Raw genomic sequence first — 24,839 nt, 5'->3', positions numbered from 1 at the left:
TATATAAAAAACATTACACGTATCAGTGACTTTGACAAATTCCGGTTTATTTTGAGTAATGCCTTCTGCAAATTGCTTTGTAAATGCAAATCAATGTGATGTTTTGAAATCAGTCAGAGCTGGTGAACGTGGCAGACAGCTTCAAACAGTCTGAGTGTCCATTTAACAACATTTCGTGACAAGACAACTTGTGCCAGAGCAGTTTTTGGGAACACAATGATTCATCCCACTTACCTAGCTCAGCGTAATAGCTAACAACCCACAGTACCACGGTACAGAACACAGCTGTTGTGAGCAGTATGTGACAGAACCCTGACTGTGACAGAGTGGAGCTGTGTCACTGCCCCATCCCGGCTCTAACCCACTGGACAATTCTGGTTTGCACAGGAAAAATAAGAAAGACTGTGAGAGACTCACAAATTAAAGGCTTATGGCTCAAACAATCAGCCATTTGCAAAAGCAGAGGGTGCATTCCTGAGGCAGGTTTGCACCCTCAAACTGAAGGGGAGGAGAAGAGTTTTTGGGTGGGTGGTAGAAAAATCTCTGATCTCCATAAGAATGACCCAGGTGCAGAGGAAATGTGAACCCTCCACCAGAGGCTGACCACAACAAACTGACTTTTGTTTACCAACAAGTTGGTTTTTGAGCCAGAGAAAGGGAAAGGCAGATCCTTCAAAGTGGGACAATTCTTTATTAGAATGTCAGTGTCCTCTGTCCTGAAAAGGCTCAGGCATCAAACTTCCTCCTGGGGGAAATATAGGAGGATTCATCCCTAGGTCTGAAGGTGTTCATCCCTTCTGATGGAGCATGACTGGCTCAACTACGCTGGCATGACAGGCAGCTGTCATGCCATTAAAATGTGTCATAAACCGTCACAGACCCTCAAAGCGCCGCCAGATTCATTTCTGGGCCCTCCCACCAGAGGACTGTGCACAATCCGCAGCGTTGCATAAGAAAGTGTTAAACTCCCCTTCCAGGTGAGGTCCCTGGGTGTTCCCACCTGAACCTGAGCTTTTATTAACCCACTGAATTTTGTGTTCCACAGGCTTTCCCTGGTTCCCCAATGGATCAAGTCTACGACCATCAATTCAACCATCAGACATGGAAATAGCAGCAATCAAGCCTTGCCACTGGATCCATGCCGGGTGATAGCTTTCCTTTCCCCTATCTACTCATCCTTTCTTTCTCTTTCTGGCTTTTCCTTATACATTTTCTTAAGTGATATTCTTATACTTTAAATAGTTATATTTCTATAGATAATACCCAAAAGTGCTACATACCTCCTTTCCATTGCAACCAAATTCTTCTAAAATGAATCTGCCATATGTGTATATACAAATATAACTATAACTATAACTATAATGAAAATATAAATATAAATATAAATATAAATATAAATATAAATATAAATATAAAACATAGAAATAGAAATACATAAACACTAGTGATTATGTGTAGCTTCACTCTATTCTGTGCCAAGGGATTAACAAGAATTGTTACCCCACCACAGGGGGTGGGCCATAACACAGGGAAGCACAGTTATCACCTGGGGAGACCCTACCTGAAAGCACTGCTAAATGTGCTGGGAGAATCAGATAGTGCAGAATTTTCTTTTCTTCTACCATCAAAGAAACACCAGCTGCAAGACATAGCTCTAAAAACTCTCTGCTCTTTCACACTCATAGAAATTAATTCCTTTTTGGTTGTGGGAAATAGAGAAATAAGAATTCCTTTGTATACAAAAACCACAGTGGGCTAAATCCAGCTTTCCTTGCATAGTAAGGCATGAAATAAATAAGACAATTCACATAAGCAACCTTAGCAGGATCTGGCACTCAGTCTTCTATGCATGTAACACCAAATTCAAATATGAGTAATGTGGTTCAGAAAATACATTCTGTAACTACCCTATGCATATGTCTGTCTTTGACAAAGATGGGATGTATTCCCTGAAATTAGAGCATATAATAGAAATTTTCCTCCATGTAAGGTGGATTTTTTTCACTTTCACGTTGTCTCACTGAAATAAATGAAGATTGCACATGAGTAAATTATAGAGTACTTTGACTACACTACCACAAGGAGGAATATTTTGTGATTGAGAGAGAGAGAGGATTAACTCTCACAGTCAAAACACAGTAATTTAAAACAGCTACAATTTTTAAAGTATGTTAAAATTTTGTGGGTTTTTTCCACTTGACATTTCTCCTTGCTGATTTTCAAGACAAGCAAGCAGCTAAGGATATTTACAAGAACAATTACTCAACATCATTACCCAATCATAGATTTTTAGCTGAAAGCTAATGCAAAATTTGTTTCTGAAGAAGAAAAAGGTACTCCTGCAAAAGATCTTTGTGTCACACTTTGATCCATTCAGGTGTGTAAAGTCTTAGGGTTGAGGACAGGATATATCTCTCACATTGACAAATCTGAAATAGCAGTTGTGTACAATCTGTTCTTCAGGTTTCAAGCTGACAGATATATCCTGTAGTGTACATCATACCAATCCTGAGTACTATGAGCAGCAATAGAGGAGCAAGTGTGAGCATCTAAAATGATGCTCTTATTCAGAAATGAACTACAGGCTTTGGTAATGTTGGCATCGGTAATTTTTTTTTTTTTTTTTTTTTTTTTTTAGCAGAAGTGGTCATATTCTGAAGGGTTAAATAACTGCAGTTGGTAAGGGAGCGACTTATTTAAAATTACTTAGGGTCTCAAGTGTAAATGAATCAGAATTAGTCTTCCAGGTGGTTTGTGCAATGTGAGTTAGTTATGTTACAGAGGTTTAGTACCATTTTAGTTTTTATGACAAAAACTGCTGTACCAGATGCATTTAGGACAGGATTTGCCAGCCTTGAAAAGCGATCACAGAGTGGTGATAGCGGAATTCAGTGAGTCACAGGAGAAAGAGAATGAGTAGGAAGTCTTTACATATGGTTCATTGCAATACAGAAAATAGGAGGGTTTAACTAAAGTTATCAGCAACTCAAAAAGGAAGTAAGTTTTAACATAGTAGAATTAAACTCTGAAATTCATTTTTACAGGATAATTGTGAGCATAAAAGTAAAATTGGATTTAGAAAGGCATTAAAAAAATGCAAGGAGAAAATTCATTGAACGCAATGATATAACTTCAGACTAGAAATATTTTGTTAATGACACGGTATTTGCACACAATTTTCTAACTAATATAACTAAGAACTAATAAACTAATATATTTAAAGAAAATATATTTTCTATTTGTGACTAGATTATAGTTGTTTCTAAAATTGTTTCACACAAAATACTGATATTTTTGTACCATACTTTTATATAGATAACTATTTCTTAATATCTAATAGAAAATATTCTTAAAATTGACTTTTGGAGACAGCTTTTGTCCTTTCTTCTTTTTTTTTTCATTTTTGCTACTGAATGGAAAGAGAAAAATACTTCTGCACCCTGATTTTTATTCCCTGCTTTCCTAGTTCTGCTTTGGTTTGATTTTTTTAAGGGTGTCTTTTTGGCAATTTGTTTTTGGTGGTTTTTTGTTTGTTTGTTTCCCTAAAAAAATTCCAACTGGGTAAAAGCTACCACAACCAAGGAAATAGGGTTGGGTTGGCTCTTTTTTAGAACTGATATCAGGGGAAAACCCTAGAGGATCATTCCTAACTTCAGCTGGAAGAGAGGTGCCCAAATCATAACTCAATCAGTTGTTGACAGAAGAGAGGAGAGACAGACACCGTCAAAAAAGAATGCCCAGAGAAGATGATAAAGGCCTGTGGCTTTTCAGGGTCCTGATCTCAGCCTCTCAGCCTTTAAACCTCTGCCACTGAAGCTCTCATTAGTAAACAGATTGCTCAGAAGAGGCAGAGGAGGAGCAGGACAATATCAAGGCTGTGGGAGCCAGAAGCACCATGATTAACGATGTTCTGCCGACATGCAAAAGCAAACGCACTCCGTGTTCGCGGCATCGAACTCGGCTACAGTCTAACAGTGATTCCTTAATTGTTCTCTTGGCATGCAGCACATGGCTCTTCTTCTGAAAGTCATTTCGTATTAAAATTCCTGGTAAACCTTTTATCCAGACCAGAGTGAACTAAACAGTGAAGCTTGTGCTGGGGAGAGAAAGAAATAGCTTTGAACAAAATGGTTGGAGAAGTGGTGGAAGAGAAGGCTCTCTCTGTAACAAAGAGCAAATACCATGCTGTAGCCAACTGAAGCACGTGAATCACTTGGGTGGAGAAGGGAAAGAAAAGTAAACTTCACACAGTTCTGTCTAAGGAGGCCATCTTCCTGCCAGGGAGAATCTGCCTCTGGCAGGAGCAAAGCTATCTCATGAGGCAAGTGTGTAAGGTTGGAAGTGGCAGGGCAGGACCTGAGGTGCTCTCCCAATGCCCAGCCAGTAGATCTGATCCTCTGATCCCAAACCACAACAATCCCACTGCACTGCTAGGCAGAAGGAAGGTCTGGTTTGTAGCCCCATGGTTGGTGGAAAGAACAAAACCGGTTTAGCTTTATATTTGCACTTAGCCCAAAACATAAACATTAAAAAAATTTTTTGAAAATCACATTTTTGCTGTTCTTTTCAGCAGTCACTTGCCACCAAGTCTGCTGACAGGTGGTGTTCATGGCAGAAAAGGAACTTTATTATTTACTGGTCATGATCTCTGCTAACATGGCTATCTCACTGCAGCTTTATGATATCTGGGCGGTTCCTTTTGAAAGAATAAACTGATAGCCTTATCACACAGCCTTCAAATTAGGCTTTTACCATTGAGTTTTCAAATCAAACTTCTACCTTTCACTAGCCTACCTCTTGGAGGCTAATTGTAAGCAAAAAATTACAACCTACGAATCAGTATTGGCAGAACAAAGTTAAATACCAACCAGTCCTGCAATAGCCATCAACTTTCCATGCAGCACTCCTTAAGAAAATAAAATCCAGTGGCTGCATCTAACTTATCAAATGATATATGGGAGCTGCAGTCAGAGGTTCTATCTGGGTAACATTTGATTGCACACAAAGCATTAAGCTGAGATGTATCATCAGAACATCTCATTTACCATACACACACACACACACACACAGAGAGAGTACAAAACATTTGTTAAAAAAATAAGAGTAGAAATAGGAATATATATCCTGGAGACTGTTGAAAGCCTAACAGGAAAGCAGATTTTATTTTTATCAGCTGGGAAAACAATTGCAAAATAATAATCTTGTTTTGGCTGGCATGTATTTTGCTCTTGTTCTTTTCATTTTTAAGATGATACCAGTTCTGTGCAACTTTTTTTTTTGTTTCACACGCTACTTTTTTCCCCAGAAATTCTTACACTGGCAGCTACCAATATGTCAGTTTTAATTTCAAAGTTGACATTTAAAATCTCTTCTGTGGCACTGATACAGTTAGTGGCATGTTGACTGTTGTTTCTTCTGGTTTCTTGTGCTCCATCAGATAAATTTTACAGTCCAAACAGAAAACATGAAACTAAGTGGATCTTTGCACAGCATACTGGAAGAAATACATTGCTAGCAATTTTAGTGACAATATATATACTGCAATACTAAGGCTACCAGCGAATATATTTTAAACTGATATTTGCTTACCATCAAAAACAAAGGTAAATGTAAAAAATCAGTGGATGTTAGTTGTATGTTATTTGAACCTCTGGAAAGTCTTTCCTAGATTATGCACAATGCAATAGCAAAATACAAAATACAGCCACTCAAATCAGTTAGGGCCTATTTGAAAAGATCCCTTGGCAAGTACAGCCATCAGCAAAAAACAGAGCAGGACCCAGAGTACCTGAATGTGTAGTTCATTGGGCTGCAGTGTGCACAGCATCAGGTGTCTACCCACATCCAGATCAGAATAACAACCTTGAGCATAGGGAAAGCTCCAGCAACATTGGCTGAATTCCATTTCACCTTAAATCTGGTGGGCAAGGATACGCATTTAAGCTCGCCAGTGGCTGCACACTGATACCAAGTGAGAGAGGCCTGGGCCATGCAAACTGGAGGAGAACTCACAACACAGCTGTAGGACTGCTTTACACTGATGGTGCTCTGCTGAGGTCACTGATGGTATATTGGTACCAGAGCAAGAAAGATGAGAATCAACTTTGCTTTAGACAAGAAACTCAGATCATGAGTTTATGAGTTTAAAAAAGGGAGGAAAAAGGACTAGAGACCACAGTCTGGCCTTGCCATGCTGAGAATGGATTAAAATTTCACTTAGAGTGTGAGTGTTCCTCATTCTGACACAAGATATTTGTGGCAAAATACTCTTTTCAGTTTTTTACCAACCCTCAAGACATACTAAGACTGAAATCATTTGGGCTATGCATCTGAACATCACGTAGATCTGCAAAATTTCCATCCTTTTTTAACTGTTATCTAATTCCTGTGTGTTAGGGTGAAAAACAGACCTTCAAGTCATGTTTCAGTGTTTGAGTGACTCCCAGTCAAAGCAGCAAATTGGTCTTTAGCTGGTAAACTTTCTGTTCTATGAGGTCAAAATTTGAGGATAGTGAGGGCAGGAGTGATTTTCTGTTACTTTTCATGCTGAATGGGAAATGACCCCTAAGAATTTTTAGCTGGCCCTTTTAAGTCTTGAGACTTAAAGACAGGTGGAGAATGGCAAGGAATAAATGCCATGATAGCCGAAGCAAAGACAGACACATCAAAGCATTGGCAATTTGGCAGCTATGCAGTGAAACCTGGGAGGAATGCCTGAGGTGATATGAGGTTCTTGCCATACAGGAACAGTAGAATTTAATTCAGGACAGTTGTCTATGGTGTGTGGTTAGCTGTTCACACAGCAAACTTCAGATTAAAAACAAACAAAACACAAGTCCGTAGTCATTGGGAGGGTGGGACTGCAGGCAATTTTCAGTACAAATCATATACTAATTGGAAGTAATCACTGACTTTTGGGGTGAGTAAAATTTCTTGATGATATCATATGAAGTCTGTTGGCATAGTCCTGGTACCTTACGAGACCAACGGAACTGACAGAACTCCAGCTCCTTCCTTTTAAAAGCAGCACTTAAGGCAGGTCTGGCAACCAAGACCTCCCTGTCCTGCCAAGTTCTTCTGACTCTTTTTCATACTCATGATGCCCAGACAACTTTTTTGACCTTCATGGAATATACAGGGTGGGAGGATATGCTGCAAATACAGTCTGTTGAGTACAAGCAAAACAATATCTGTATCAACATGAAGAAATTATTTGATTTATGTCATTAATTTTTGTGTTTTGAAAACAATATCACTCTAAAGTATTGTTTCATGTTATAAGGATATGTATTTATTTGCAGGAAATCTCATCTACCTGTGCCATGAGGACTGTGTTCAAACATACAACCGATCATTCTTCTTTCTTAAAATGCTTTGAGTGATTCCTAGGTCACGGCTGGGTTGTTTCATTCATTTATGCATGAAACAACAGTGACTTTGATCACAGCTAAATAGGTCTGATTGAACATACCAGGCAGTATACAAGAACTATACAATAAGGAATTGCTTCTACATTATTTATAAATGCTTTTTTTTTATCTCACCTCTGAACAGACACAGGACGGTGATAAGTTCTGAATTGTTGAGTTGATAACTTCAGGAACTGCTGAATTGCTAAATTTACATCACTGATATAAAGTTTCCCTTGGGGGACATCCTTTTGCCATTTTCTGCCTGAGCCGCAGGGTATTACTATGGCTGGGTGATAGTAGAAGTTGTTGTGAGGTACAGAAGTTTACTTTGGGCATTTCAAAGCAGTGGAGTTCCTTTCTGCAAAGAAAAGCAGCTTGTGTGTATCTTTACAGTCTGAATCATGCATGTGCACCCATCCCATGATCATACAGAAGAATTCTCCAGACCATAGCATTGATATGAACATTTTATTGAATCTGTATATTTTCTTTGAGGAGTGTTAAAAAAATGAATTTCTGCCTATACAATGAAACTTGGTGAAGGAATTCTAGTACATAATGGTTACATAAAAGTTCCTTACTTAAAAGGACTACGCAGGTCTTGGATTCCTTCCACTCTGATTTTCAAGCATTCTTTGATAACCCATCTTAAAAATAAGAATGTATTATATCACACTTTTTATTTTCAGCACTGTAGAATACTGTTATTTTTGGGTATCCACTGTAAGGTCAACACAACAGGGTGCAAGAATTCAGGAAATTTATGGAATTTAGATGCAATTCTTTAATACAGCTTGTATCAAGCACTGGAGGTGCCTCTGCTGGATTTCGTACTCATGGATAGTGGTGGTTTAACATGTGCTATTCGATGACAATCTTGGCTGGAATTACCATGAGATGATAGGGATTAGTATCCCTTCGAGATTGGTAAGAATGGGGAAACCATGGGCTACCTGCTAGTCAGCCTAACTCAGGCTCCAGGAAGTTTAGGGAGCAAATACTCCTGGAAAATGCATCCAGGAACATGAAGACCTAGCAGACAGCATCCCACAGTATCTTTTTAGGGAGTCAGTGAGATCTAGGACTAGAGAAGCTGGCTACTGAGTGGTGAAAAATGGAATATTGTGATCAATGGTACAAAATTCAACTGATGTTGAATTCAACTGATGTTCAGTTGCTATGCCCCACTGTAGGTACCTGAGGTCAAAACCAGTATCAAAATGGTCAATGCCTGTGAATGACCTGGGCAAGGAGATGGCACATACCCCCAGCAAGTTTGCAGTTAACAGCACACTGGTGGCTGGACAGTGAGATGGGGAAAAGCACTCTGTGGGGTAGGGCAGCCATTTGATGCCAGAAATCCTGGAGCTCTGCAATGCAGGTGCTGCAGACTCCTGGTGCTGTGCAGCACTGGCTGAGGAGAAGCTGTGCAGGACAGGACTTTTTGAGTCCTAGAGGCAGAGCAGTGGAAGAGGCACAAACAGTGAGGATGGAAGAGCATCCCATACTCAGCAGTATTAATGCACCATGGCCAGGCCAAGGGAAGGGCCTTCTGCTTGGCACATGGGAGATCATGCCTGGATCTGTCTGGCTCTGAGTCCCACAGTAGCAAGAGAAAAGGAAAAAACTGTGTGAGTTTCACAAAGGTACACCAGGATGATTAAGATGAGATACAGAGACAAAAGACCTATCTTTCTTTGCCTTGATGAGAAGAAAGCTACAGAAGGATCTAATTTCAATCTTCAGTTATAGAGAAGGCAGCTCCGTGCTCTTTTGGATGTGCATAGGGAAAGGCTGAGAGGTTATAAATGAGTTGCAGGAAAAATAAGCACATAGGAATGAAACTGTATCTGCTATTTCTAAACCACTAGTGACACCTAGTTTCCAAGAAAAACACCAGTAGCTACATTAACACTGCAACTTAGAAAAATGCATTTGATTGCACTTGCAACACTATAGGGATTGGTAATTCCAAAACTCTGCATGGCATAACCCCAGACAAATAGACATTGATGACAAAAATATGTGCAATAAATCTGTGCTTCAATAAGGAACACAGAGCTTGCAGGTGCGGCCTCTCAGTGAAAGGCAGTGATGCTATAACATATCAGATATTTTGCCATGTCTGTGTCTGTGCTGTCTGGCTACATCATTGGTTTTTCTTTGAGGACTGATGCCCTGATTGTCCACACACTGTAAATATTGATGTGTACTCAGAAAAGCTCTGGGGTGATACCATTTGGCTTCTTGAACTTGTGGAAGTGCCTTACTCACAAATAAGTCCTATGCTACAAGCAGTAGAGATGCAATTGAGCCAAGTCTGGTGAGACCTGCCCTCCTTACAGTACTCTGAGGACACCAGAGTACTGGGAAGGCAATGAGCCTTCTTCCCCTCACACTGTGCCCAGTTCAAGTTGAAACAAAAGCAAAGCAAATAGCCACTCTGAGTGCGGGAGGACTGCACAGGAAAAGATCAGATTCTCCTTTCTGGGACAATAGCAAACACCTTGCAAGCATGTTCATTTAAAAATTATGCTTTTGGGGGACATAAAGTTGTAGGTATTGTGACAAAGGTCACAGTTGTAAGTATGCGACAGCGGAAGTCGGAAACACCAGGCAATGACTGTGGGCAGCCACATTTTCCCAGCACTGCTACAGCTCTCTCAGCTACAGCATCCTTATCCACCTTCCAAACTTTCCTGTCCACTGCTCCCCATTTGCCAAGAGAAATTAGAATCTCATTTCCATAGAAATGAGGGGCTTTTACTCTAATTAGGCAGCAGTGCCAGATGTGACAGGTCAGGGGAGTCACCTAGCAAAAAAGCGTATGGTGGCCTTGGACCACTACCAGACAGTGACAGCGTGTCTGGTCACCACTTTATAAACCACAGACGTCTGAAGAAACATGGACTTTCCATTGCATTTACAGCTGACTCCTGCACACAGCTGCTTATCCATCACCAGCTCTGACTTGGTTTTGAGTCAGATATGGCAAGACAATGGCACAGAGACCAAGTACCATGTTATTAACAATGACTGGAAAAATTACTGTGCCTGAGTCATGTTCCTGAAGGTGCTGCAAGAGCAAGCTAAAAGCTCCTACTGCCTGCACAATCTTTCTTTCTTCATAAACTCACTTAGTTTATTGTTATTTTCTCAAAAACTGGACTCAAAAGTACAGTTTTAGGGTGAACAAATAAACCTCCATTGGGAACAGCCACTAGCACTCTGGCAATGCTCAGGTGTCTTTTCAGTTTAAGGAAGAGGAAAGAGCAAGTATGCATGAAAAAATACATGGCTTTTATATATGGATGCCTGTGCATTTGAGAAAACTATGTCTACTTAAGTAATTGATGTTTTTGACAATATAACTGATGGCTAACATGTAGAAGATACAGCTGATGTCTGTGTAGTAACAATTTTAATGGCAGACCTTTCCATCCTACCCTGCCTGCTCACTGAGCAGTAGGAATTTGAGCATAAGCACACACCAGAAGACAACAAGCACCCTCTGTCCTGAAGGGTGACACTGGCATTCAAGTTAACCTGTGGTTAGGCTCTGCATGACAGGACAGTAATGTTGTGCAGCTGCACAGCCTATTGCACTATGTGGATCCAACTGATGGAAGCCCATCAAGCTTAAACTTGAACTCGTACAAGTACAAACCAAGCTGTACAAGTATGCCACAAATGTGAATAGTGTAGTGTACAAACATTACCTGGAGCATTACTCCACCGTCCCCCTGCTCAAAGCAGGTACCACCACATGATTAGACCACAGTGGTAAGAATTTTATACAGTCTAGTCTTGAAAACACTCAAGGATGCAAAACTTTTTTAGGCAACCTGCTCCATTGTTTGACTGTGGTGAAAGAACTTTTTCCTTCTATCTAGTTGGAACTTCTATTTCAGTTTCTCATCGTTGTTTGTCAGCCTCTCATCATGCAGGTCCATGAATCACTCCATTTTCTCAGTTTACCTCTTTGTAGGTACTGGAAAGCTGCCATTAGATTGCACCAAACCATTCACTTTTCTAGGTTACAACGAGCCAAATTTCCATGGTCTCCCCATCTGGTTTCTGTGTTCCAACCATCTGACCATCTTGGTGGCCTTCAGCTGAACTTAGTCAAGCTTATAAATATTTTTCCAATATTAGGGAAGGCCAAAACTGAATGCACTATTCCAGATGTGGTTGAATGAGTGTGGAGTAAAGGTGAGTAAGTGCTTTCCTCAGCCCTCTGGCTGTGCTTGTGGTAGTAGAGCTCAGTATGCTGGTAGCAACCACCTCCACTACTATGAGCTGAGTACACAGTAACAAAAACACAGTGTCTGCTTCCTACAGCAGAACAGTTTCTGGAACATCGGGTCCTCCACTGAATCACAAAGGTTAATCAGCCATCTCCTATATTTTAAAGTCATTTTTAAATTTGCACTTTTTGTAATTTCAAGTTGGTTCTTCACATAGTATGTAAATATATTGCAGTGTTTTCCTTTTCCTTGAAAGATACCATTATTTATTGTTAAGAATGTGGGTTTTTTTACTTTTATGCTGTGACTAAGAGTTATATGCACTCTAGGGCACATATTAATGATCCATTAACATATTTTTCAGATGTTTAAAATTACTCAGTCTAATGTTTTGTGCCTTTCTGCAAACCTGAGTTAATACATACCCTGGAGTACTTTCCTGCTTGGTTACAGCACTCTCTACTACAAAAGAAGTGGGACTTGATTGCATCCATATATTTATCACAGTGGATGTTTACATAGTATGACTTCACTTAATTGCATAATGATGAAGAAGCCAGATGCACATAACTGTCTGGCTGAATGCCTAACTTTGGGAAAAAAGGAAGCTTCCCACAAACATTTTTACATTTCCACAGAGGGCCAAAGAAATCATAGAAATGCTGGATATATTTTTTCAGATTGTTCAATCTATCTTACCCCATAATATATGGGCATGCTTTGCTGGATCATATATACATATCTCAGAGAGTGGTTTTTGTTAATCTCCTAAATAGCAAATAATTCCTGCCCTTAATGAATTACATTAAAAGGTGAAGTGCTTAGTGGCAGGAACCCATGTAAAAGCACAATTAATCACCCTGGGGTTTTTGGCTTCAGTAGGCAGCTCCTTTAAGCTACTTCAGAAGGCTTCCTCCTTCCATTTAAGCTTTCTTTTGTTCTCCTCCTGCAGGATTTCTTAATGTTTGTTTTTGGGCAGTTCTGGTGTTTGTTTTTTTGTTTTTTTTTTAATAAATTGATGTATTTATTTTTAATTTCTGTCAGGGATATATCCTCTTGTTATTCAGGTAAAAAAAATGGGGCTTAGTGTTTCTGAATAAATTACTCAGATGAATTATCATCACTCACTCAAGAGTCACTTTACAGCTATACTTCAGGATCCTGTTTCTGCGTATCTCCATTTTTCATCTTCTTATTGGGGTAAGGAAGTAGGAACATTTATACATCACTGGGCTGTGAGATGCACAAACATATTGTGAAAGATGGAAAAATATTTTTGAATATGAAACTTCAGAAATGGTTACATTTGATGGACCAGACACTTGGAAGATTAAAAAAGAACTGCTCTGCCAGTGTTGCATTTTTGAGATCCAGGTAGTGATTGTTGTGCTGACTAATATAAATTCTCAGACAGGAAATACAACTAGAGAAATCTCACTTTTCCTTTAATATTATTGCATCTCCTGGGTGAGACTATTTGAGAAAGAGATACAAAACAAAGTTTAAAATGAGAAAAGGCTGAACTCATACAGAGAAAGATTTGATCTGTTCTGGTGCAAGAGCTGGTTTTAACTCAAATCCCACATAGCTGATGAGCAATATTTAGGAAACCAGTATATACACAGATTGTTTTACTGCTCTGTGTAGTAGTGTAAAATAAAGGTTCCTAAAAAACTCCAGTGAAGCATAGAATAATACTAAGGACAGAAAACAAAAAACCTGAAACCTTCATATAAAGTAAGAGTACTGTACAACCTCTTGGTGGCTATAATTACATCTCTGAGCTACCTAGAGCGTCCCATGTTCTACAAAAACATCAACTGAGTAATTTATTTGCAGTTATTGTCTTACACTTGCATGTGGCTCCTTTCTCCCAGAGCAGGAGAACACAGCGGACAGAAGGGAAGCAGTACAGAACTTAGTTCTTAGGAATTCAGGGGGAAGATGCTATTGCAGTCTGAACTCAGGAATGGGCTGGAGAAAACTTGACATCTGTTGACAGCTCCGCCCCTGTGGGTGTGGGTGAAATTTTAAAGGCAGGTGAATAATGTATGACCTGTTTCTAAATGAAAGCTGAGGTTTTCCAAGCTCTGCAACAAATGAACCTTCCATTGTGCACGCTTCCTGTCAGAGAGTCACTTTGCTTTGAGGAAGTCTCGTGGCAGATTTCTGTTCACTGATCTGATAATGCATAGCTTTTAAATTAGCTTACTGATGTAAATACGCGTTATTATAATTTTAAAATGTGTTACAAAAATGTATGGGAAAAGTGAAATCTCTATTTTGCAGTGTAGTTCATTATACAGTATATAACACAGAAGATAAATCTCTCAGTATTCAAATATATTTATTAAAAAAAATACCAGTCTCAGAGGATTTTTTTTTTTTTTTGTAAAATGTTCTGATTATCTAGGAAGGAATAATCAACATTTTTACAAACATTATTAAAATTCTCTACCAATTTCCTTCTTTTCTTCCTTTTTTAAAATTTGATTTACCACGTAAATTTTCCTGTTTGTTGCTGCATACTTTCTAGTCTTAGGTGTGAAAGAAATAGTTCTTTTTCCATAGTTGCTCAAAAGTTTCTCCTGGTAACAATAGAATATATATGACTCCAAGAAATGCTATTTGGGTGTTGGTTACTAGATTAACATTCATATTTCAGTTTTTTAAAGGGTGCATCCATGTTTGCTCTCTAGCTCTGTCTTAATTTTACTTCACTGGTCAGTTCCATTTAATGCCAGAGTGTCCTCTGCTGTACATAGCAAAAATAGCAGTATGTTACAGATTCTTTCATTCATGGTGATCAAAAGGCAGTGGATAACTCTGTAGGGATCTGTGCAACTTATTAAAATTTCTCTGTCAAAAGCATTTTTGCAAAATCCTTTCTAGTTCCCCCCCCAAATCACTCATTCTATGGATGATTTTGTAAATAGAATTCACATGAAAACCTCCTAACACTCCCACCTCACCCTCACCAAAGTTTTATGTTTAAAGGGAAGATTTCACTGAGAACAAATATTAGAAAAATTGCCCAAAAACAATCCACTGGGACACCTTCTCTGAATGTCAGGTATGAAATAGGGATAAACCTTTATGAAATTAAAAAAAAAAAAAAAAAAAGCTGTAATGAGTAGCCAATACCCCAGAGTGCTGTGCAGCTCCTCAGAAGGACTTTGACAGGAGAGATGGGCAGAGAGGAACATTTTGAAATTCAACAAAGGCAAATGCAGGGTCCTGCACCTGGGGAGGAATAACCCCAGGCACCAGGACAGACTGAGGGCTGAGCTGTTGGAAAATAGCTCTGAGAAGGACCTGGAGGTCCTGGTGAACAAGAAGGTGACCATGAGCCAACAGGGCTCTTGTAGCCAAGAGGCCAGTGGTGTCCTGGGATTCATTAGGAAGACCATTGCCAGCAGGTCAAGGGAGGTGATTGTTCCCCTCTACTCAGCCCTGGTGAGGCCACGTCTGGAGTGCTGTGCCCAGTTCTGGGCTCCTCAGTACCAGGGAGACACAGAGCTCCTGGAGCAGGTCCAGCAGAGGACAACAAAGGTCATTAAGGGACTAGAACATCTCTCTTATGAGGAAAGGTGGAGAGAACTTGGCCTGCTCAGCCTCAAGAACAGAAAACTGAGAGGGCACCTCATCAATATCTGTAAGTATCCAAAGGGAGGTTGTCAAAAAGGCAGATCCAGGCTCTGCTCAGTGGTGCTGAGCAACAGGATAAGAGCAAATAGGTAGAAACTGATGCCCAGAAAGCTACACCTGGATATGAGGAAGAAGTTTACTGTGCAGGTGACCGAGCACTGGAACAGAGTGCCCAGAGAGGGTGTGGAGTCTGCCTCAGTGGAAATACTCAAGAACTGCCCAGACACAATCCTGTGTCATGTTTCAGGGATAACCGTGCTTAAGCATGGAGGTTGGACCAGATGATCCACTGTGGTTCTTTCAACCTGACCCACTCTGTTATTCTTTAAAATACTCCACAAATATTTTTGTTCATAACTAGCGTTCTGCTGTTTGATGAGGACAAACTGGATGTGTAAAAGGTCATAGGAATGTTCCATTTTAAGGATGGATAGTTAGCCATTGTCAGGATGTCCTAAGAGTAAAGTATATGCATATTTTTCTAATTGATACACATGCAATTTTATAGAAAAATGAAAAATAGTGACAACTGCAGTCATAATTATTAGCTACAGAAATAGGATTCAGCATAGACCTTAGGAATTAAGGCAGATAGCTCTCTGAAATTGTCAGCCACTTGGCATTGTTGAAAGTAAGAAATTATGTCAAGTGATTTTCAGATGGACAGCAGGGAAGGCTAGAAATGCTCACATCAAGATCAGGAATGCTACTCATGTTAAATAGCACAGAGTACCTTCCCTGTTTGGAGAATCCTTGAAAAATGACTGAAGATGATACAATAGAAAATCTAGAAAAGAATGTAAAGGTAAGCAGACAATAATTTTAATTCACTATTTCCAAAGTAGCAGAAGTAGCAAGAATGCAATGAAGCTTTAAGGAGCAAAAACAATGATGAAGCATTTTTGCACACAATCTTGTCAGTGAACAATGGAATTCTATCACATGATACTGCTAATGCCAGAAATCAAAAATAAAAGAGACAACTTTTAGAAATGTGGCCAGACACCTTTGTGGACTACGTGTCTACCTGCAGATGTGAAATACCATACACACAAGTGTATGGTAAGTAAGTAAGTGCCTATGGAGGAAGAACCCCAAGTACCAGCAGCGGAGAGCAGCTCTGCTGGGAAGGGCTTGGGAATCTTGGTGGGTGACAGGAGGACCATAAGCCGGCACCAGAGGGCCAGTGGCATCCTGTGGTGCATTGGGAAGAGCACTGCCAGCAGGTGGAGGGCGGGAGGGGATCCTGGCACTCTAGTGAGGGAACATCTGGAGTGCTGTGTACACTTCTGGGCTCCTCAGCACAAGGAAGATGAGGAGCTGGAGATGGTCCTGTGGAAGCCACGAAGATGATTTGGGGTCTCGAGCATCTCCCTTATGAAGAGAGATTGAGGCAGCTGTGGATGTTTAGTCTGAATGAAAGAAGACTGAGAGGGGATCTCATCAATACAGACAAATATCTCAAAAGCAGGTACCAAGAGGATGGTCTCAAACTCTTTTTGGTGTCTCCCAGTGACAGGACAAGAAGCAGTGACCACAAACTAAAACACACAAAGTTCCACCACAACATGAGGAAGAACTGCTTTATGGTGAGGGCGGCAGAGCACTGGAACAGGCTGCCCAGGGAATTAATTTAGTCTTCTTTTCTGAAGACATTCCAAACGCACATGGACACATTCCTGTCTAACTTGCTCCAGGTGACCCTGCCTTGGCAGGGGGTTTTGACTGGATGATCTCCAGAGCTCCTTTCCAACCAAAACGATTCTGTTATTCTTAACCTGCTGGGTGAAAGAAACCGAGAGGCCTGCCTTACCTTCTGGGGGCAAATTTACACTTGCGTTTTTATGTTATTTTCCAGGGCAGGTCGCTGACGGACCGATCCCGCCCGCGAGCGACTCCACCCCTGAGGGATCCCACTCCCGAGCCGCGCCGCCCCGCCCCGCCCCGCCCCGCCCCGCCCCGCCCCGCCCCGCCCCGCCCCGCCCCGCCCCGCCCCAGCGCGAGCTCGCGCTCGGCCGGAAGTGAGGGCAGGCGGGGCAGGGGGCGGGGCCGCGCGGCTCTCCACGGGCCTCGGCCGCCGCCATTTTGTTGGCGCCGGGCGCTGCCGCCAAGGCGGGAAGGGCTGGGAATCGCCCGTCGGCTCCTCCCTCGTCGGGGCCGAGAGGCGGGGACTGAGCGCGGCCCGGCCGGGACGGGACGCAGCGGCGGAGCCCAACGCGGTGCAGCGATGTCGGCGTTCTCGGAGGCGGCGCTGGAGCGGAAGCTGTCGGAGCTGAGCAACTCGCAGCAGAGCGTGCAAACCCTGAGCCTGTGGCTTATCCACCACCGCAAGCACTCGGCGCTCATCGTCAGCGTGTGGGAGCGGGAGCTGCGCAAAGGTGAGTCGGAGGCCGGGCAGGGCCCGCCGGAGGCGCCCCGGGGCCGCGGGTCCGGGAAGGAGGCGGCGGCGGCCCCCGCTCCGGAGTGCGGCTGCCCAGGGTACGGAGGGGGGGACGGAGGGAGGGCGGCGGGGCTGCGCGGCCTGCGGGGCTGGGGAAGCGGGCGGGGAGAGAGCGAGGATAGGCCTGAGCGCCTGGGGAGAGCGGAACTGTTGGGGCCAGCGTTAAACGTCTGGTCTCCGTTTCTTGATGACCGTGGGCTGGCAGGTGCTTTTTCTCCCTTTTTTTTCTTCCATTCCTCTCGCTCCTTTCTTTTCTTTCCTATTTTTCCGTCTCCACATAGAGAGATGTCTCTGAGGAGCCTGCCCCTTGTGTTTTATCTCCCGTTTTTTAAGGAGAAAGGAAAGTGGGAAACCGGAAGGAATCCGGCGAGCCAGGGTTTTAGGGCTTTTTGTTGTTAATATTAATTACAGCTTTTTCAAGACAGAGCCTTTTTGCGTATTAATTTTCATCGTCTGTAGTGATGGTTAGCTGTAATACTATTTGAATTCCATGTTTGCTCAGGTTTTATTGCCAGAAACGATTCTTGAAGGGCAGATGAGGATGGGAATACACTGAGGGAAGAGCAGTGTAATGTATCCAGAGTGGTTTTTACTTCCTGGTTTTGCCAGATGGTTAATACCAATGTTAACATAATAAAAACGTGAGTTTCTTTAGCTGTGATCAGTGTGCAGACTTAAATGCTAATGTGGCTTTCCATTTAACTGGAAAGAACTTGCAGCTATAGGCAGTGGTTCAGGGAGTGAAAGGGAAAAATGGCATTTGACCTGACTGGATAATAACTTGATCTTAAGTTGGTTCATTTAAGAAAAAGAAAACTCACTTACTGGAGCTCTGCTTTGATCTACAAAATGATGCTGTTTTACAGTAGCTTCCTTTGGAGCCTCACTAATATGTGGATCTTTAATGGGAAAAATAGAAGTCTCAATCTTTCAGATTGAGCAGAAAAACAGTACTAAGCCATGACAGGACTTATGAAAGAGGAAGGAACCACTGAGTTCCGTGTAATATGGCTACTGTGGTTTTGTTTAAAATACTTTTTTTCTAGGATTTGTTATCTTTTGAACTTTGAGGCATGAGTTAAATTCTTTTTTGTATTGACTGAAGAAAGACTGACTTGGTGACAATATTCCATTTTAGGACACAAGCACATTTTCATTGTGTTAGTTGCAGGCTTGCTTTTTTTGTTCCAGGAGCAAATGAATGGATCTCCCACCTGTGTCTGAAACTTTTCACATTTCTGGGCCTTCTAATCAAGAAAAATGAATGTTAGAGGTTTTGAATGATACCAGGAAGGTATCTTAAACTAATTGAAATAGACACAGGGTTTGGTTGCTCATCTTAATTGTCATGCACAATATTAGTTCATAGTAATCTGTGATATTAATGGGCAGTCCTTAACTTTAATTTTCCTTTTGTGCTGGGTGACTCACTGGAGAAATGAAATCTTTGAAACCTGGGCTATGTGTCTGAACCTGGCATTGAGAGGCAAGGATAACAACCTTCTTTCGAGCTTTTGGTGAGAGTAGCTGCCATAATTGGGTTTGCTTTGTTTGTGAAGTTGTTGTCCTGCTTTTGCTGCTTCAGAGTAAGATTTTGCTGTGACCTCTCTTTGGATGCCGACCTTCAAAGGTCTGTGGAAAGCATGTGTGAAACTCTACCTGTGCTAGCAGTAGCTTAGTTGCTTTCAAGGTCCTGACCCTTCTGGACTTTTAGGCCTGTGTGAAGTGTTTAATTTTGGAAGATAGGAAGCTTCATTTGAGGCTGCCATAGTTAATATATATAGGATGTATTTTCATTTTCTATCTCTTAAAATATCTGAGCTTCATAAATGTTAGCTTGCATTTACCTGATACTAACTGCTGGCTAATTGCTGCACAGATTTGTAAGATGTTGCCTAATCCCCAAAGGTGGAAGTAGTCCTCTAAGCAGACAGCATGGGAAGGATGAGAGGAGAAAACAACTGTCCTGTGGTGAAGCGAGTGCATAAAACACCACAAAGTAGGATATTGGCAATGAGGCCATAACTAGAGTAAGTTTAAGGCTCCTGACTTGCCTGTCATTCAAACCATAGAAACATGATTTCTCTTCTACCTAAGAGGAAAATTACCTCTGTTTGGGGAATATGGATATCAAAATTATTGACGTTGTCAGCTGTTATTGCTAGCCAGTAATGTCCTGGAACTGAAGATGGAACCTTGCATTTCTAGATTCTATTTCCTTTAATTGTATCCCCTTTTTTATTGTCACCCCCCTCTCCAGACCTTCCTTCTAGCCTACTGCTTTTCAGGAACATTGTATAACTAGTTGGGTTGAACACAGTACAATGACATTATGGTTTTTTCTGGATGCTTTCAGTTTTGGTAAAAGATCATTTGTGTCAGATGAGCTTTCATGAGCCTTTCTGAACATGTCTCTAGCTCTTCATAAAGACAAGTCCTAAGATCAGAGATCTTTCTTTCCTAAATGTTTGGTTCTGATTCTTTTATATTTAAAATAATCTTTTTTTCTTTATGCCACATTGGAGTAGACATGAAAAGATTAGCTTTTCAAATCTGCATATAATTTAGACAGCATAATATGTTAGTGCCTTTCTGTTTACTTGGATTAATTGGCAGTGGTCAGGTCCCATATTCTGGCATCCCTATGGATCATCAGTTCAGTATGCCTTCATGTACTGTGCCTCAGGTTTTCTTGCAAAGCGTGTACTGAGGGAAATGATCCTGCTTCAGCTAGATTTCAGAGCTATGAAATGTAACTCTTAAATAGTTAATTACTTGGGAGTTATAAGCTTATTCAGTATTTAAGTGGTTAAGTAGTAATAATTAATTAACTTGTGATTACCTCAGTCATTTTAAAGAGGGAACTGGTGGGCCCATTTGACCCTGTGTAGTTTTGTGTATCCATAAAGGGAATGACTTACAGGGTTTCTTTTTAAACTGAGTAGTGACATAACATACAAATTTGTTGCATAAGCCTGCAGTCACTGAATGGCTGCTGGGAAACCCCTTAGGAAGAACACCTTTGAATGGGCTCTTCTGAGATAGAGTCTCTTGGGAATTATTTTTTTGTTGATTGCAAGTCAGGTATGTTCGCTTGCATACATCTCTTGCTCCCCAGTTTCAGGATGCTCTGCAACTGTAAAGGTTTGCTACATGTTAGTTCATTTTTTGAAATGAAAAATTTCAGTTCTGTAATTCAAAGCATCTGCCTTCAAGGGTGAAGAGTAACTGCCTGTTCAGTAGGCTCAATGTGCAGTTTGCTGTACTTGGTTAAAATGTCTCCTTTTAAAAAGGAGAAAACCCAAAATTGCTAAAAGTTTGTAGTATGGGACTTGTTATTTTGAGTTCCAGTTAGTTGTCCACAAGAATCTTTTCCTGTCATCTAATTTTCTCTTAGCTTTTCCAGGTTCAGCTCTGTCACTTGTTAAGTATTTATTTCATAGTGATATTTTAGTAAGCACAGAATATTCTGAGTTGGAAGGGATCCACAGGGATCATCATGTCCAAGTCTTGGTTCTTCACGGGACACTGTTGTATTGTATCTTTAAACCTAATTTCAGATTCAAGTATCTGTTTCTTCAGGGCCCGACACAGCATCTCAATGATAAGTCAGTAACAGAAACTGATGGTGATCATCCCCCATCCTCCTTAATCACTTGACCTTTTGTTTAGGCTGTCGTCTGTTACCCCAGCCGTGCCACACTGATCACTGTCTTCCCTGCGCACCTTATCTAGGTCAGTAGAGCCATTGTGTATTGCATTTAGGAGAGCCACATTTGTGTAGGTACGTCGGGGCTGCTATTCGGAGATGTATTTGTAGTGCTTGACTCTGCCAGTTCACCTGCTGTTCCAGTTTATTATGCACTTTTTTTTTGTTGCTTTTTCTGGTGTAGAAGTCTTTCAGTGATATAAGAAACTACATCTTTTTTGCTTATTTATGGTTTGTCTACAGCTTCTGCTACTGGGACATATGCTGGAGCTTGGGTCCTCATCCAGTATAGCTGTTGGCATTGATGAAATATGTTTTTCTGAAGCTACTGGCTGTTGTGGCAGCTGCTGAAATTTGGAAGATAGAGGATTTTAGTAAGTAAATTGAGAAGGCCTAGCAACACTTAAAGCAGATTTGAAAGTTGTACTGCATCTGAACTACTCTAATACTTAGCTGTTCTGGAGCACAGTTACAGCCAAAAGCGGTTGCAATATATTGCCTTGAAGATGGGAAGTGGATCACAGAAAACAAGTTGCTGGTTTAAAGCAATTATTTTCTGTACCATGTAGTGTAGTTTTTTTCTGCAGGAGAAGGAATCTTTCTTTTCTGGTGATTGTAAAATTATTTTACTTAGTGGTGGTATAGTGCCCTTGAACAGTGTGAGAGAATAAATAATTTTTGTTTCTTTTATTTAAAAGAAGCAAAGCTATGGCTTTTGGATTTCACTGGTTATGCCCCCATCAATCTTCCCATCCATGCCAAAAGGTTTGGAGAGCAACAAACTGGCAAAACTTCAGATGAATGAGTATTGTTGAGTCTAGTTAGGAAAACTTATTTGCTGTGTACATGATTTACAAAATGATCTGCAGTTGGGAGCAGCAGAGTGGCAATATAAGAGTATTTTAAATAAAACAACTGTATTTGGGTTGTGTAGTGTCAAACCTGCATGTCTTTTACCATTCTGGTTCTGAATACTTAAGTGTAGGGTCTTTTTACTATGCTGGAGCTGTTGTTGCAGTTGATTCATATCCATCTTGGCATTTTACCAGCCAGGTAAGGCAATGAAAGGAATTGGTTTGTTGCGTATGTTCAGGTAGTTCAGGATGCACTAAGTGCAGTGGGAAGCTTCTGCAGTGTATGTTGGAATGGTTTCCTTGGTCTGTGACTAGCTTTCTGGCATTCCTGTGGTAATTTGATGCTAGTGGCCTTATTCCCAGCAGTGGCTGTGTGTTGTGTTCCCTTTGTTACTAGTCTCCGAACCCAGTCAAAATACTTGGACCCTCAAACCTTGAACACATTCGGTGGGCAGTCCCATTTCCCTCTTTGAAGAGAAAACATGGCAATTATCAAACCTTGGTAAAATTCACCAGGTGACTGCACATGGTGGAATGCTTAGTAAGGTTAATGAATTTTAAGGTTAAAGGCTTGTTGTACAACATGCCTTTTATTGATTATGTTGTTTTTAAACTGTCTTTTCTGGTGGCAGTCTCTCAAGTGGCTTTTTAGAGTCCTGTTACCAAAGATACTCTGCTTAATCAGCTTGTGTAAAAACCCAGGTTAGCACTCTGCAGTGTGAAGGATCAGGGATCTTGCACTCAAGTTTCAGTGCTGCTTGACTTAACAATGTTTGGTCTTGTAATAAAAAGCTTGAAAGGTTGTCAGGTATTTACAGAGATGTCATGAGCTCCTCTTGCAAAGGTGTGAAGCATGCTGTGAGAAAGTGTCCCAGAGATTTTGGGAGGAGGGGTGGCACTCATAAACTCTTCCGCATGTTTATAGACAAAAGTAATTCAAAAGCATTTTAGCAAAGTCTTTATTTGAATCCATACTAGAGAACTTAAGTATGCTAATGAAATGTTTAGGGCTGATAACTTTTGTGAGATTTTAACATACTGATGCTTATTGTTTCAAACCCTTTTGTTAAGTGGTATTTTCTTTCAAGGTTAGTGGACACAGCAGAGCTGGCCTGTAGAAAGCCACAACCTCATGTAACATTTTCGGATGCTCAGTCAGTCTTTACACTTGTAGTTGGATGTAAGTGAAATCTCTTATTCTTGTGTGCTTTTCTGTATTTTCTTCTATTATATCTACAACAGCAAATATGTCTTAGCGCTAGGTGTAAAACAGCATGAAACTAATGGGTGTGTTTCTAGCTATCTTCATGGGAGGTCAATTTTTAAATGCAGGAGGTAAACCTGGAGAAGACAAATACAGGTGATTGTGCAGACATTGATTGCCTGGGCTAAACTTGGTGAAAATTACTGATTTATTGCCTTTCAGGGTAAAATGCTAATTACTTGCGCTAAAGTGGTGGCTCATTAGTGTTAGGGGTTCTCTAAGTCTTCTGAATTAAAGCAGATAATGTCAGGCATTAGTACTGAACTGTTAGAGAATCAGGCATACCTAGGCAGGGTTAACAAGAACGCATTACTGAGAAGAATGCATTGCCAAAAACTAAGACTTGATAATGTTGTCTCCACTGCAGTTGTCTCAGTATGCTAATTGTTGGCAAAATATCATTATTATCTGAAGAATATTCACTGGCATTTAAACATGTCAGATACATTTTTGGTACAGACATAGTTTAATTGCAAGGTGCCATTCCCATGTAGTCTCATTGAAGATGCTTTAAGAGTAATATGCATAATATGGCTCTTATACCAACCAGCACTGTTGACATACTAAAATACTTCAGAATCCAATGCTTCAGGGAGCTACTTTGGTGGCTAAATGGTGAATTTAGCTGCAACAAGCAGAGGAGTTATGTGAACACTGCACAGAACTTCTGAAGAGATGACTAAATCCAACACGGATGATTTCTTGGCAGTTTTGTGTTTGCAGAGCGTACAGAGACGGCTACATCTAACACTGTACATTGTGGCAGTGTGTGCCTTGCAGATCCTTCTTCAGGCTAGGTTCTTACAGGTTTTCTCTCTTCATTTTCTTTTGACAGCTAGAATGCTTTTGCTATTAGTCTTGCCATGTGTTGAGGACCTTCAAAAATTGTCTTGATCCTTTTTGATGTTCTGAGGTTCATCAGTGCCCCAGGCTGGAAAGTTAGTTTCACTGCTACTGAAGAGAGATGTTCTAACATAGTTCTTTCTCCAAAACAGATCTGTTTGATCCTGAATTTAATTTGTGTTTCAGACATCACTAGTCAATTTATAGTCATTCTAGCAATATAATGTTTTCAGGTCAGGTTGCCAGAGGTTATGTTGCGCTTCAGTCTCATGTGTAAGGCAGAGTGCCAGTAGACCAGTATGTAAGTCTTGAAGGGAGAGGGAGCACTTCTCAAGACTATGCATAATTTTTACCTTTGGAATTTTGTGCAGCAAGAGGAATTAAATTTTACTTCACAATTTTCCTTGTGAATAATAAGGGTA

General features: G+C 40.9%; 1 protein-coding gene across 2 annotated transcripts in view; it reads left to right on the top strand.

The window, feature by feature from the left end:
- The first annotated feature begins 17,380 nt into the window (after positions 1 to 17,380).
- Positions 17,381 to 24,839, top strand: part of RPRD1A (regulation of nuclear pre-mRNA domain containing 1A) — a 43,471-nt gene continuing 36,012 nt past the window's right edge. Inside the window, exon 1 of one of the 2 annotated variants that reach the window (XM_059856859.1) lies at positions 17,381 to 17,685. In XM_059856859.1, coding sequence (XP_059712842.1) covers positions 17,535 to 17,685 — 151 coding nt within the window. In that variant the 5' untranslated portion in view covers positions 17,381 to 17,534. Of the gene's footprint in view, positions 17,686 to 21,723; positions 21,831 to 24,839 lie in introns of those variants that run through there. The other variant, XM_059856864.1, reaches the window with a different exon arrangement.

The sequence above is a fragment of the Haemorhous mexicanus genome, chromosome 1, assembly GCF_027477595.1.
Source record: "Haemorhous mexicanus isolate bHaeMex1 chromosome 1, bHaeMex1.pri, whole genome shotgun sequence".
NCBI lineage: Eukaryota > Metazoa > Chordata > Aves > Passeriformes > Fringillidae > Haemorhous > Haemorhous mexicanus.
The sequence above is the reverse complement of the archived record's forward strand: the minus strand, read 5'-3'. Positions and strand labels throughout refer to the sequence as shown.